This window comes from Rana temporaria, chromosome 12 (assembly GCF_905171775.1).
Source record: "Rana temporaria chromosome 12, aRanTem1.1, whole genome shotgun sequence".
Lineage (NCBI taxonomy): Eukaryota > Metazoa > Chordata > Amphibia > Anura > Ranidae > Rana > Rana temporaria.
In genome coordinates this window covers 127,702,363-127,717,927 of record NC_053500.1, presented here as the reverse complement: position 1 = coordinate 127,717,927, position 15,565 = coordinate 127,702,363, and the positions used below count along the sequence as shown (strand labels likewise).

Sequence of the window (15,565 nt, the reverse complement as noted above, 5' to 3'; positions counted from 1 at the left end):
GCTTTCCTAGCACTGAACCTCCTCTCAGCCCATCAGGTGTTCAGGTCTGTTACCTGATAGGCTTCCAATCACAGCGCCTGTCGTTTCAGCCAATCTGGCGACCAATCATAGCAGAGGATGGGAGAAGACACCGAGAAGCGTGGAGGCCACCGCCGTGACCCGCTGCCCCTTTGAGACAGGCAAGTGCCAGGCGGGTGAGGGATGCACACTGGCGGAAATTGATATGGGGGGCACAGTGGCTGCGCTTGATATGGGGGGCACAGTGGCTGCGCTTGATATGGGGGGCACAGTGGCTGCGCTTGATGTTTTTTTTGTTTGTTTGCGCCCCCCCAAAAATGTTGAGCACCAGCCGCCACTGATGGAGACTATCCTCCATCTCAGAGCAAGTCTACCATTCAGAAAACCAATAGACATGGCACTCTCTGTATTCCTTTGTACCTAGATTGGTGTTATTAATAAAATAGGTGAAAAAAAACATGAAAAAAAGTCCACTACTGTACTAGGAGATCATACAAAGATAGTGATGGAAATATGCATAGGCGTGCGCAAGGGGTGTGCCTAATCACCCTGTGTGGCACAGATTCCCACTGCTGATATTTCCCAAAAAGGTCCCAAACGGGGCTTATAAAAAAAAAAATAGTAAAAATAAATAAATAATAATAAAAATAAAAAAACTATTCACACCATCTACTGCCCCACTGACACCAACCTCTGCCCCACTGACACCAACCTCTGCCCCACTGACACCAACCTCTGCCCCACTGACACCGTCCATTTTTTTTATACATTTGGGGTGCACACCCTAACGCAATAGGCTGTGCACACCTATGGAAATATGGTACAGCAAGCCTGAAATTACACTTAAAAATTCACATTATGGTAAAACTTCTAAATCTGGACGAATTGAAAGCATACTTTCCCTTTTACGTTAGGCCCCAGAAGGCAAATTCTCGCAGCCGACATGAGGATTCGGGTCTCAGTAAAAAAAATAAGATCTAGAAATAAAAATAGCCTGGCGCAGTTTAGTGGGGATCAGAGGCAGCGCTCTGCCAGCAGAGGACAGGCTGGATTGCAGCTGGGAAAGCATCAAACATCTGCTAGCCATAAAAGGTGTCATTATCACATCCCATTTGCCAATCTACTGGGAACAAACTATTTTGTGAGCTCTGTTTGCCAAGTCTTGAAGGACGAGTCCCAGCGTGTGCTTGTGATTGCTGGCACCAGAGACAGTGGTAGGCTGAGAAGAGATCCTTCCAGTACATCAAAGGAAGAGCCAGGTAATGCCTCATCCATGTTATTAAAGGGAAAACGGTGTGAAATCAGAGGAAAACACTTTAATCTACTCGGGTGATGAAGTCACAACATGGTTAAAAAAAAAAAAAAAAGAAGGTACAAATGCGTCTCGGCTCCTTGCAATGATTCAGCTGTTTATCTCCTTTCTGAAGTCATGATTACATAATGAAATCTGTTCTAGAGCAGCTGCTTAGGAATCAACCCAATGGCCACCCTCACTTTAGATATCTAAATTAACAAGTTGAACACTCGTGAGGCCATAATTAAATTATAATTAATAATCTTTATTTTTAGCAAAGGCGTAAAAGGAAATGTTATTTTAGTTCATCAGAACTCTGGGGTTGATTTGCTAAAGGCAAATCCACTGTGCATTGGAAGTGTAGTCGCTATAGGTTCTCGGGGCAAGATCTGAAATGAAGGGAAGCTCTGCTGATTTCTATCATCCAATCACGTGCGAGCTAAAGTGCTGCTTTTTGTTTTCCTTGCACATCCCCCTCCACTGCACAGTGGATTTGCCTTTAGTAAATAAACCCCCTTGACTCGTAGGGTTTCCATTTGAACCAAGCACTTTGTTTCTTATTACACAAGTGTTTAGTAGGGTGCCAGTCCTTGGGCCAACACTGAACGTCTTGGGAGTGGGTGGACATGGCCTTCTGGCTTAGTTCGCCTGCTCTCATGGGGTCTCCCTTTGGGGGAGCCCCACCTAGGACTTTGGAGGGTCTGCCGAAACAGAAACCACCCAAGAATAGGGTCTGTGTCGGCTTCTTGGACCATTTGAGTACCTCTGTGATGGAAGTTACTAAAATGAATATTTTTTGTGTTATGCCATTTCTTTTATATAACCACTGAAGTGGCTGTTTGTGCCAAAAATTGACTTGCAAGGAGAAGAACCATGTATGGACTGACCTATATGAACTGACCTATTAGTGTGCTCATGTGTATGATGTCATTCTGTTTATAAAAGACCAATAAAAGCTCCACCCCTTCCTCTTTGCACGGGGACAAGCAAGAAGAAACAGTGTCTCATTTCTTGCTCTCACGATTTGGCCCAGCAGGCACAACAGGGGTTCCCTGAATTTGAGTCAGGGCCCGTCTTCATCACCTCAGTCACCGTCAGGAGCCTAACGCCCCGGGGGAACAGGGTCAGGTCCTTCTTTATCGAGGACCGTTTGATGTAGCACGTTTTTGTGTCACTCTGTGTGCACATTTTTTTTGTGTGGTTTTGCACGCCATAGGCTTTTCAAAAACATAGTTTCTTATTACAACATGGGGGGATCTATACGCACAGACCATTTTATTGGGTACAATTGCTTGGTAACACATATTGCTAATCAGCCAATCAGATGGCAGCAAATCAATGCATTTATGCATCTCGATGTGGTGAAAACGACTTGCTGGAGTTCAGACCGAGCATCAGAATGGGGAAGAAAGGGGATTTAAAGAGGAAGTTAACCCTGATGGGTTTTACTTTTTTTTTTTTCCTGCAAAGCAAAAGTATAATGGGCTACTATGCATCGCATAGTAACCCATTATGTGGCACTTAGATGGAAATGAAGCCTGTGTTGTCCTTGATGGTGGCCACATCCAGCTTCGCCCCTCTTCTTTCCGGGGCCGCAGACTCCGGCTCTGTGACTGGCCGAAGTCACATGACGCAACTCCTGCGCATGTGCGCCGGAGCCTTCAATCACGGTACTTGCTAGTGAAGAAACGGCACGGAGGATGCAAACGTATATGATAAATATCTCCTAAAGCGTGCAGGCTTAAGAGCAGGGGCGGACTGACCATTGGGACTCTCGGGCACTGCCCGAGGGCCCCAAGCCACTAGGGGGCCCCATCAGGGTTGCCAGGCTCAATAAAACCAGGGACAGTATGTAAAAATCTGTGTTTTTTTACATCTGTGCCTGATATGTCCAAAACCGACATGCTTTTGATGTGAAAATCCTGAGATTTTAGCTGCCCTGCCTCTGCAATGCCTCCTGGTGTGGTGGCCATCTGTAAGCCCGGGGGCCCCATAATCTTCTATCGCCCAGGGGCCCCATGAGTTGTCAGTCCACTCCTGCTTAAGAGATATTTAAACTAAAAGTAAGCCTTATTATAGGCTTACCTGTAGGTACAAGTGGTCTAACAAGGTTTACAACCACTTTAAATGCCTTGTTGATATCAGAGGAGAATGGGCAGACTGGTTTGAATTGATAGAAAGGCAACAGTAACTCCAATAACCATAAGTTACAACCAAGGTATGCAGAATACCATCTATGAACACACAACATTGAAACATATGGGTTACAGCAGCAGAAGACCACACCAGGTGCCACTCTTGTCAGCTAAGAACAGGAAACTGCGGCTAGAATTTGCACAGGATCACCAAAATTGTACAATAGAAGTTTGGAAAAATGTTGCCTGGTCTGAAAACTAGATTTCAGCTGCAACATTCAGACAGTAGGGTCAGAATTTGGCATAAACAACATGAAAGCATGGATCCATCCTGTCTTGTATCAGCGATTCAGGCTGGTGGTGTAATGGTGTGGGGGGGATGTTTTTTGTGGCATACTTTGGGCCCCTTAGTACCAATTGAGCATCATTTAAACACCACCTCCTACCTCCTACTATTGTTGCTGACCATTTCCATCCCTTTATGACTACAGTGTCCCCATCTTCTGATGGCTCCTTCCAGCAGGATAATGCACCATGTCACAAAGATCCAATCATCTCACCACTGGACAATGAGGTCACTGTACTCCAATGGCCTCCACAGTCATCAGATCTCATCCAATAGAGCACCTTTGGGATGAGGTGGAACTGGAAATTCGCATCATGGATGTGCAGCCAACAAATCAGTAGCAACTGCGTGATACTTTCATGTCAATATGGATCGAAAACTTGAAGGAATGTTTCCAACACCTTGTTGAACCTATGCCATGAAGAATTAAAGTGATTGTAAAGTCAGAAGGCTTATTATCTTAATGCATTCTATGGGGCTAACCTCAGCCCCATCTCTATCCAGCGATAACTACGAGTGCCTCGGCAATCCTGATTGGCTGAGATACAGCTGTGGCACCATTAGCTCCTGCTGCTGTCAAAGTCAGTTAGCCAACCAGGAGAGAGAAGGGGTGGGGCCGAACCAGGTTTCCGTGTCTGAATGGACACAGGGAGCTGCGACTTGGCTCAGGTGCCCCCATGGCAAACCGCTTTCTGTGGGGGCACTCGACAGGAGGGAGGGGCCAGGAGAGCCAAAGAGGGATCGCAGAAGAGGAGGATCTCGGCTAAGTTGTGCAAATCCACTGCAAGGTTAGTATAACATGTTTCTTATTTTTAGAGAAAAACTTTAGAGGCAGTTCTGAAGGCAAAAGGGGCTCCAACACGGTACCAACAAGGTGCATGTAATAAAGTGGCTTAGTGTTTTTCCCTATTGTTATTTGTATAACCCACTACAAGGCCATAAGAAAAAGATGTTATACGGCTGGGACTTCCCCATTGTTTGGTTATTTCACATTTTGGAAATTTGCTAAAAAAAGGAACATGACCCAATCATGTGGTTCTGCAATTGTTGCAGCAGTGGTGTAAAGCTGTCCTTCTAATCCTAATTTAGGCAAAACTTCCTTTTTAATTGCGGGCCGAGTGGGAAGGGATAGAACTACTTTCTTTTTTTTTGCAATCTGTGGCTCTATTGAGAAAATTGAACACAAAGTGCTGCTTGGGATCAAACCAACATGAGTGCCCCTGTAGCAAGGACACTCGGGGGGAGCCAGGAGCGCCAGCAGGGAATCCGAGAATTGGAGGATCGGTGCTGCTCAGAGCAAGTATGGCAAAAAGAGGAAGAAAAAAAAATCCTTTAGGATCATTTTAAAACACAATTAACCTTTCCCAAGACTATCCAAAACGTAACAAAAAAAAAAAAAAAATTTTGCAGGAATTGAATTTTAAACTGACCACCAACAGGCTGTTATTGTATGCAGACCACAAACATACTAAAACTGTGGAATGGCTCACCTTCCAGAATCCTTTCTGCTGTCCATACTGTCTCCTCTTCTCTTACTTCCATCCTTCCCATATTCCGGGTCCTGGAACATGAGGATCTCAACGGGAATGTTGGCTCCCTCACTACTTGTGCTGCCCCTATGAGACATCCGCTCTTGAGTGGGACGAAACACAAGGCTGGGCTGGGACGTGCGTTTCATGGCTTGTAATTTAGCCAGGGGTACGATGTCACACTGAGGTGGGCGATGCCAAACTGTCTGGTTACTCAAGGCATTGTAATAGTAGAAGCGGCTGCTCTGCTGGTCATACAGCTCCCACCACTGGTTCTTATCGCACTGGCGGACGTGGACATCTAGGGGAGGCTCCCAACCACATTCTCCAGTGTTCAAGTTCACATACATACGCTCACGAGAGCGTGGCTCGATGATCTCCACCCAGTCTGAGCTGTAAGAAAAAAAATCAAAGACAGTCAGCAGGATATTCATTCTTGTTTAATATTATACTACTGAACTTCAAATATACTTCAAGATGGAAGGAACTTATAATTAATTTGTGGTCAAAAATTTGAAAAAAATATAATTAGCGCAATTAACTGCTCCCTTTTTTTAAACTAACTTAAAGTGGAAGTAAACCCATCGATTTAACAGTTTCAAAAAGCAGTTACATTTCCGGCATGCCGGGATTGCTAACTGTCACATTGGTTGTGCTCTCAACCAAACTGTCATACCATCCAATAGCTGGTGTCATAACTGATCACATGTGCAGCATCATGGCAGTTGAAGATTTAACAGAGGCCAAGATGGCAGCTTCCTTGCCTGAAAAGTATAGGTGGGTTTACTTACACTTTAAGTCATCCAAACTGGAATTTGTGGCTGCTCAGAACAGTGTTAAATCAGATACGTCTCAAAAGTAAAAGCTTCAGGACTTTCCCCAATGATATCACAAGTAGGGATCTCTGTGCATTCCCCAGACTTCACTTTGAGATGTGGTTGATACACAGAGTACAGCCCAGGCCGTTGTATTGCTGTGGATGGACTAAACAAGGATGTGTTCCTTGAGGGACCGACACCTGGATTACGGAGAAAGCTAGTGGGAGGCTGCGTAGGAGACTTTGTGTGGCGCCATATCTGTTGAGCAGAATACTCAAAACCAACCAAAGTTAGTGAGCATTTGCCCACCAGAAATTACGGATCCATTTGGTCAACCATTTCACTAGCAATGGCCTCCTTAAAAACTAATTTCCATTTGCCAATTATGGGAAGCCTGCTTCTCCCAAAGCCTCATTCGCTTACCAATAGGGAATGCACAGAGATTCTCCAGCAGTTGTGGCATCATTGGGGAAAGTCCTTTTATCAAGCCCTACCCAACATGCCTACCTAAACAGCTGAAAGGTAATGGAAACCAACAACCCTAGAAGAAGCTCTGTACACACTCCCAGCAGTAGTCCAAGATAAAGCAATCAACAGCGCTTGGTACATCCACGTATAAAATGCCAGCAACATGCCGTAAAAGTAATTCTCTCAAAAGATGTTTTCAATAAAAATAAAAAAAAACCACACACAATAGTCCTGCCTAGACAGCTTTTGATATAGTAATTTTTCTAAAACCATAGTGCTGGGCTGCTGGCATTCCTATCAGTACATTGTACTTTGAAGTCATACATTGACCAATGAGATTCTACATGATTGCTTACTCCCCTGTTGACATAAGCTGCTTAGAACAACCCTGGGGTGTCTTCAGGGGTGGCTTGGCAAAGTGCCTAAAAAAAAAACAAAAAACACCACAAATTGTATACAAGCTATCCGGTACATCAAGCCTGCTTTTTAGTTACACAACGTTTCCATTGAACACTATTACAGCCTTCCACCCACCAGCGTCCTAAAAACCACTGGTGTCATCACCTGATGAGGAGGAGGTCGGGCATCCTCGTAGGCCCCTCCCCTGCCCATCATTACTGGTCATTCATTGAATGAGGGAGAGAAACATTGCAATGCTAGGTCAGTAGCAGTGTGCGAAGGTGCGTTTGCGTTGGAAGAATAAAATCACCTCTAATGTTAAGGGTCCTACGTGTGTGATCGTTGGTGCATTATGTAAAACTATTAGTTCTGTTTTTTACATTTTAGAATGGAGTGCCTCGGGATTATGAATTTGCACAAGGGGTGCCTTGAATAAAAAAAGGTTGAGAAACACTGGTTTAGAAAAAAGTTTAATCTTCATCGATTGCCTTACTCAAAACTGATCACTGCTTAAGTGGTAATCCCATTTTTAAGAAAAACAGAAAATATTTTGTCTTATTTTTTTCTGCAGAAAACCAGCAAAATGTATTTTCCCAACAGAATTTTGCAATATTTGAATGTAGCAAAAAATAAAAAAAAAATCAGCTGCCCAGTCTCACACAGGAAAGGAAAATGCAGTTGGGGCAATAAACAGGAGAATAAAAACAGCTTGTGGTAGCAAAATTTATGTGAAACCACAATACCACTTCAAGACACGTCTGTAAAGTGTGGTCCTAATATATGGGATCTCATAAATCAAGAGTAGAACCACACTTCATATGGAGGTGCTTTAACATGGCGAGAAGACTTCAAATATTTTCAAATGCATAAAACCCGAAACCTACATTAGGTTCTTTCCTTTCTAGTAGCATGATACCATATTTCCCCTTTTGTTCAATGGCAATGCTAGAATGCAAATAAAAAAGCTGCTCGTCTATAGCAGCCATTCTCAACTAGGGTTCTTCGGAACCCTAGGATTCCTCCACAGGTGTCAAGGAGATCCTTGAGCTGTGGTCGATTGACCTTCCATCCAATGGTGCCTGTATAATTTTAAGGGCAGAGCATGACACCAATTACCTTTTTAGCTATCTAAAACAGTGGTCTCCAAACTGCGGCCCGACGGCCAGATGCGGCCCTTGGGGCACTATTTCAACCACTGATATTAACAATAGGGTTGTCCCGATACCGATACTAGTATCGATATCGGGACAGATACCAAGCATTTGCGCGAGTACTTGTACTCGCACAAATGCTGCCGATGCCTGATCCGATACCTGGGATGGGAGAGATAGGAGAGAGAGGCGAGAGAGAGGCGGGAACAACAGGAAGTCAGCGGGCGCGCAGGGGAAATCACTCACTGTAGTGTACAGGGATGGCAGCGGTGTGCGTGTGCACTCCTCCTGCACCCAGCATATTCTCTTCCCCGCCCGACAGATGCCTTCTAGTGCCGCCCCGTCATTACATTGTTCAGCAGTTTGGGAGGAGAGGAAGAAAGTGCCCATCAGTCAGTGCCATCTATCAGTGCGTCACATGACATTAAAAAAAAGTATCGGTATTCGGTATCGGCGAGTACTTGAAAAAAAAGTATCGGTACTTGTACTCGGTCTTGAAAAAGTGGTATCGGGACAACCCTAATTAACAAAGAGGCATAATTTCCCCACTGACACCAATGAAGGAGTCCCAATTCCTCCCAATGACAGCAGCGATGGGGCACAATGCCTCCCACTGACACCGAAGACGGGGCGCAATTACTTCCACTGAAACAAACTATGGGGTATTATTTTTTTCCCCACTGACATTGTGAGCTTTTCTACCCCCCATGGCCATAGTCCGGCCCCCCTAAAGTCTTCAGGACAGTAAACTGGCCCTTTGTTTAGAAAGTTTGGAGACCCCTGATCTATAAGAATGGCTGACTACCACTGTAAAAAGAGAGAAGAACGGAGGGCGCACCGACCTAGTGTGATACTGATTAAAATAATTGTAATAAAATGTTAAAATCAATCATTATACTCACAATATGAAGTTTAAAACCAGGCCTTAAAAGACACTACCACTGTAAGCCATGGTTAACATTGGTGCGATTTGACATGTCAAAATCGGCAGCAATTGTCAGCAATGGCACTGTCCTAATTGGTGCAATGCCGCAGTTGCGGTGGCACCGCACCGATTTACAAGTCGTTTCTGTACTACTTTTGGCGATTTTGGGGTGCAATTTCCATTGACAGCTGTGCAGAAACCCGCACAGATGTCTCTGAAAGCGTCCCCAAAAATCGGGACCGACGTGTGGGAATGAAATCGTGCGATTTCAGCTGAACTCACACCATTTCATTCCCGCACTCAGTGTGAACCTGGGCTAAAGGTGGTATTCTTCACACAGACCACCAAACAAGGGGTATTTTTCCATACCGATTCCTGATTAATTGGTTTTAGAAATGATTCCCCTAAACCTGAAAACTATTTTAAAGGGTTCTTCTGGAGTAAAAAAAGGTTGAGGAATTCTGGACAAAACGGGATGATCACCAATCCGCAGCAGAATTAACGACATATTAGACTTACACTATTTAATTTACAAACCTCTATATGGAAGGCTTAAGGTCACCTTGCCACCTATGAACCTTGAATATGTCCTGATGAAGCTTAACCGTGAAACGCGTTGACACACAAGGGCTCACTATACATCATGCATCTTAATATGTTTAACTTGTTTTCTAATGCTCTTTCCATACCATGTATTTTTTTCAACTTCTTCATTGTTTACTATGCCTTAAAAGTCTGACCCATTTGGTACCCCTCCTCTTTGCCAAGGCTTAAGGTCCTTAAAGTTTTGCTAGTAGACAGTGCAAAATCAGAAGCTTCACTATTTGAATGGTTAATTCATTGCTTTATGTAGTACAACACAAGGTTAAGGATATGAGGATGTGTGCCTGTCTGAAAATAATAGGTTTCATCTAAGCTCATAAGCTAGTGGTGAGGTCACTAAAAATGTGTTCAGGCTAAGAAACTGGTGGTATAAAAGCACTTCACAGGATTAACAGTAAATCTAAGCAATTTCACCATGTCAAAACACGGTCAGAAAGTACAAAGGAATTGTGGTCACATCTGAGCTTGTAGACCAGAGCAGGAAACGTCCCTTAGCTTTCCTCAAACCATACACTTCAACCCTACCACTTTCTTAAAACGACGATCAGTGACGTCAAACGTCCAACCACGCCCCCCTACAGTAAGAATCACTCCCTTAGGGCACACTTAACCCCTTAGCACCCCCTAGTGCATGGTTCTTCAAACTACGGCCCTCCAGTTGTTCAGGAACTACGGGCCAGATTCACAGACAAATACGTTGCTCCCCCGCGGCGTAACGTATCTGATTTACGTTACAGCGTAAGTGCCTGATTCACAAAGCTCTTATCTGTAAACTTGCGGCGGTGTAACGTAAATCCGCTCGGCGCAAGCCCGCCTAATTCAAATGGGGCGGGTACCATTTAAATTAGGCGCGTTCCCGCGCCGAACGTTCTGCGCATGCTCAGTGTTAAAATGTCCCGACGTGCTTCGCGCGTAATTACGGCGCCCGGCTTTTTTTTGAACGGCGACGTGCGTTACGGCGTTTCGTATTCCCGGACGTCTTACGCAAAAAAAATAAAATTCGAAATTCGACGCGGGAACGACGGCCATACTTTAACATGGCTGATCTAAAGATAAGCCATGTTAAAGCAGGTGTAACTTTGCGACGGGAAAAACCGACGAGCGACGACGTACGAGATTGCGACGAACGCGCGGATCTTCGTGGATCGCCGTAACTAGTCATTTGCATATTCTACGCCGACCGCAATGGAATCGCCACCTAGTGGCCGGCCTAGAATTGCATCCTAAGATCCGACGGTGTAAGTCAATTACACCTGTCGGATCTTAGGGCTATCTATGCGTAACCTATTCTATGAATCAGCCGCATAGTTAGGAGGGGCGGATCACAGAGATACAACGGCGTATCAGGAGATACGCCGTCGTATCTCTTCTGTGAATCTGGCCCTACAATTCCCATCATGCCTAGTCATGACTGTGAATGTCAGTGTGTTACAATGCCTCATGGGATGTGTAGTTCTACAACAGCTGGAGGGCCGTAGTTTGAGGATCCCTGCCCTAGTGGTTAACCCCTTCACTGCCAGTGTCATTTTCACAGTTATCAGTGCATTTTTATAGCACTTTTCGCTGTGAAAATGACAATGGCCCAAAAGTGTCCGATGTGTCCGCCATAATGTCGTAGTCACAAAAAAAAAAAAAAAAAAAAAAAAAAGAAAATCACTGATCGCCCCCATTACTAGTAAAAAAAATAATAAAAATGTCATAAAACTATCCCCTATTTTGTAAACGCTATAACTTTTGCGCAAACCAAACGCTTAGAGATTTTTTTATCAAAAATATGTAGAAGAATACGTATCAGCCTAAACTAAGGGGGAAAAAAAAAAGTTTTTATATATTTTGTGGGGATATTTATTATAGCAAAAAGGGATACATTTTTTTTTTCAAAATTGTCGCAAAAAAGGACGTCAATTTTGTTCGGGAGCCACGTCGCACGACCGCGCAATTGTCAGTAAAAGCGACGCAGTGTCGAATCGCAAAAAGGGGCCTGGTCCTTTACCTGTATAATGGTCAGGGTCTTAAGTGGTTAAATGCGTTATGCCACTGGTAATTAAATATATGTGGTCACCAGTAAACGAGAAGCACTTTTTTTCCACACTGAACTTTTCCTGAAATTAGAATGGGGTCATGTTATTTTGTTATTTTAAGACAAAGACAATTTTATTTGCCATTTTGCCATTACATACCACTATAGTTTGTTTTGGAAACAGGACGCTGGCGGCGGCTGCAGCGTGCAAAGCGGTGTCAGTACAGCAAGCCTTTTACATTGTTTTCCTAGATGGGCTTGTTAAAAGTAAACAGTTGCGGCTGTTAAAATTTGTCCGCTGCACCTTGAACTCCCAGCATGGTCTGTCCCACCTGCCGAAAACTCGGTCTGTGCGCATATTCCGCTCCAAAGGCTGAGTTTACCCTCGAGTTAACCATTAGCTAGACCTTCACTCAGGGTCTACAGAAAAAGCCTTTCCAGAGACAAAAACTCTTCACGAGTTATGTCATATGCCAGGGTAAAACAACAAGAAAATCATAGAATTGTGCCCATTTTATGCCATGGCACAGTCACAGTGCTGGCTTTCGGGGCTATACAACTTCAGCCCGCATGCACAAGAGTTAAAGCGGAGGTCCACCCTTTTTTTTTAAAGCTAGCAGCTACAAATACTGCAGCTGCTGACTTTTTAAAAAATGGACACTTACCTGTCCAGCGCGCCCGCGATGTCAGCAGACGAGGCTGAGCAATCGTTCGGTCCTCGGCTGCTTCCGCCGCCATCCTCGGCGGAAGCAGCGCATCACTGGTCCCCGCTCTCTCCTGGGAACAGTGTTTCCCAGAAGACAGCGAGGGTATGACGTCACGAGGCTGGACTCCCCGCAGGAGTCAGAACCCGGAAGTGGAGCAAATACCTGTCTCAGACAGGTATCTGCACCCCCCTGAAAGGTGACAAATGTGACACCGGAGGGGGGGAGGGATCCAAAAAGCGTGTAAGCGGTGTCCGGGTGTGGTGATTTACAGAGGGAGACACACGTAAAGTTCTCTGAACAAAGCAACGTTTATTACAGTGGGCGTTAGTAGTAACAGTCAATACAATCGTACAGTGGATGGTTCCTCTTCAGGCCTGGAAACACAAACATGCAGTACAGATTCTGTTGCGCTATTCCCCCAACGGGACACCGCATTGTCCGGTCGTAGTTGAGCATCTTTCAGGCGAACAGGGTTAACACTACAGGACTTTGTAGGACCCCTGAACTATCACTCACAGCAGGGTCTCTGTCTCACTCTGCTAACACCCGGGAACTTCCTCCCACGTGCCAGGGCTTTCCTATATAAGGAAAACCACCTCCAAAATGGCCGCTCAGATCTCGCGTGTCTTATCAGGACACCGGGCTCCTCCAAAATGGTGTTGGAGACACTCTAGAGGTGTAGTGTTAAACATAAATACATACAAAAACATAACAATTCAACTGCAGTATGAACACATATGATTACTCAACAACTTGCGCTTGCCACCAACCAGGCTGCCCTATCACTAGCAGCTGCCTACAAGCGGAGGTTCACTTTTTGTGTGAACCTCTGATTTAAGCCCTGTACACACGGGCCGAGTGATGGGCAAAATTCAGAAGGTATATATGGCAGCTGGACCGACAGATCGGAAGAAAACGAAACCGCCTGCCCATTTTCATCCGATCTGCTAGACGGATGGAAAATAGGACCACGATCCATCTGGATTTGGAGGGCAGGATTGGTTTGGGTGTCTTCGGACATGCAAATCGCTGACTTCCGCATAGGAGGTGACTGGATGGTCTGATCAGGTCTGACAGGCGGGCCTGATCGGACAGCCCCTGTGGGCGGGGCCTTAGAGAAGAGGGGAGAGGTTAGTCCTGCTCTGTTTAGGTTGTCCTGAGCCAGTATAGTAAATCAATGTTTTCACCCTAGGACAGGAAAGGTGTCATTTGCGAAACAACCAGGTGAAAAAAAAATTATTTGAAGCCACCACATCTAAGGAAATGTAGACTGGAAATATTTATTTTTTTATTTATTTTTTTAGGGTTTAGACACTTTGAAGCTACAGAATTATCAGTTGAGCTCACGTTCTGCAACATAGCCGCAAATGACCTTGACACACCAGCAATTTGTGGCTGCCTAGGGAAGCGTTGTAATCAGCTACAGCAGCAACTGTGTATCCTGCCAACAAATGCCGGTGAAACAAGCTGAGGAATTCGCAGCCGTTACAAATCTCCATTACAGAGATGCTAGTGTGACGCGACCCTACACCTACAGACACAAATTGTAATCCATCCTTCCACACAGTGGGCCAACATACATTATACACATATATGTGTATCATATGACGTGATCAGGACAACAAGCCTGGGGGGCGATCAGAGGTGCTGTATGTCAGTCTGACACACTGCAACTCTGATCGTGATATGGAGCGCATTGATCAGCACAGCCCCATCAGATGTGCCCATCAGCTGTCAATCACTGCCCATCAACTGCCAGCCTGTGCCCTATAAAGGACGCCTGTCAGTGCCCATAAAAGTGCCAATCAGTTCTCCATCAGTAATGCCTGTCAGTGCCCTTCAGATGACACTCAGTAATGCATGTCAGTAGTTCATCAGTGCTGCCTATCCAGTGCCATCATTATTTTTTCCAATAATGTCAGTCTTTTTTAGTTTGTTTAGCAAAAAATAAAAACCCCACCAGTGATCAAATAGCACCAAAAGAAAGTTCTATTTGTGGGAATAAAATGATAAAAATGTAGTAGGGGCACAGTGTTGCATGACCGTTCAATTGTCATTCAAAGTTGTCGTGGCGAAATTGGCTGTATGCAGAGCACACCGCCATTTTGCCCTGTGCTAAAAAGCACAGAATTTGTCTTAATGAAATAAGCCATCTTTAAGCTAAATAAGTTCACTCACCATGCATTCTCTGCCCATCCATTCAAGTCAAGAGTGAATGCAGGCTCCTGAATTTAGTAACATTAAAGTGGAGTTCCACCCTATTTTTAGTTTAATAACAGTCAGCAGCTACAAAAAGTTTAGCTGCTGACTTTTAATAAACCGACACTTACCTGCCAAGGTCCAACGATGCGGCCGCCCTGAGGCTCGCTCCTCTCCTCGGCGCCGTCATTATAACTGTGGGCACCCGGCCGCGACAACTTGGGGCTTCATGACTGGGCGCTCACTGCGCATGCGCTCTCCTATTGGCCAGTCAATCTTCTGGGACCCGAGTTGTATCCGAGAAGATCGCTGGCATGAAGGGGAGGAGTCACCTAGGTGGCCGAAGTATAGGGTGAGAGGAGGAGTCACCTAGGTGGCCGAAGTATGAAGTGGGACAGGAAGTCCCACTAAAAAGAGGGTACACTCCTCCGCCCCCCCCCACCAAAAAAAAGTTACATGTCAGGGGGCGAGGAGTGCTTAAAGCGGAAGTTCCACTTTTGGGTGGAACTCCACTTTAATGCAAACATAGCTATGAATGGGTCTCTAGTTCTTAAAATAGTAAAAATAAAAACAAAAAAAACGCATTTCTTAAAAGGAGAGGCAGCGGCCGCCAAAACACCATTACTCCATGCTGTTTTAAGAATAGTTTTTAAAGATTTAAATATCTACAAACATCATTTTACAATTATGTGTGCTAACCTCATGTCAACGTCAAATTAGACAGCTCTGCGGTCTATTATTTCAAGAAATATTTTGTGTGGTTAGTTCCTGGTCAAGATTTGCAAAGAACGCCAAAGAAAACGTAGAAATTATATGCAATATACAACGCCATCATCTGGATCTCGCCTCAGTGAATAATAAAAAATAGAAAAAAAATACCGGGATGTAAAATTCTGGTTTTATTAAAATCTTTGGGAGAACAGCCATATGTAAAAATATTATGATACGACGGT

General features: G+C 44.7%; 1 protein-coding gene across 2 annotated transcripts in view; it reads right to left on the bottom strand.

Annotated features, from left to right (window-relative positions):
- LOC120918815 (rho GTPase-activating protein 39-like) overlaps window positions 1–15,565 on the bottom strand; it is a 144,793-nt gene that overhangs the window by 89,254 nt on the left and 39,974 nt on the right. For both annotated transcript variants that reach the window (XM_040330631.1, XM_040330630.1), the window contains exon 2: window positions 5,284–5,715. In XM_040330631.1, the coding sequence (XP_040186565.1) occupies window positions 5,284–5,715 (432 nt within the window). The remainder of the gene's footprint in view (window positions 1–5,283; window positions 5,716–15,565) is intronic.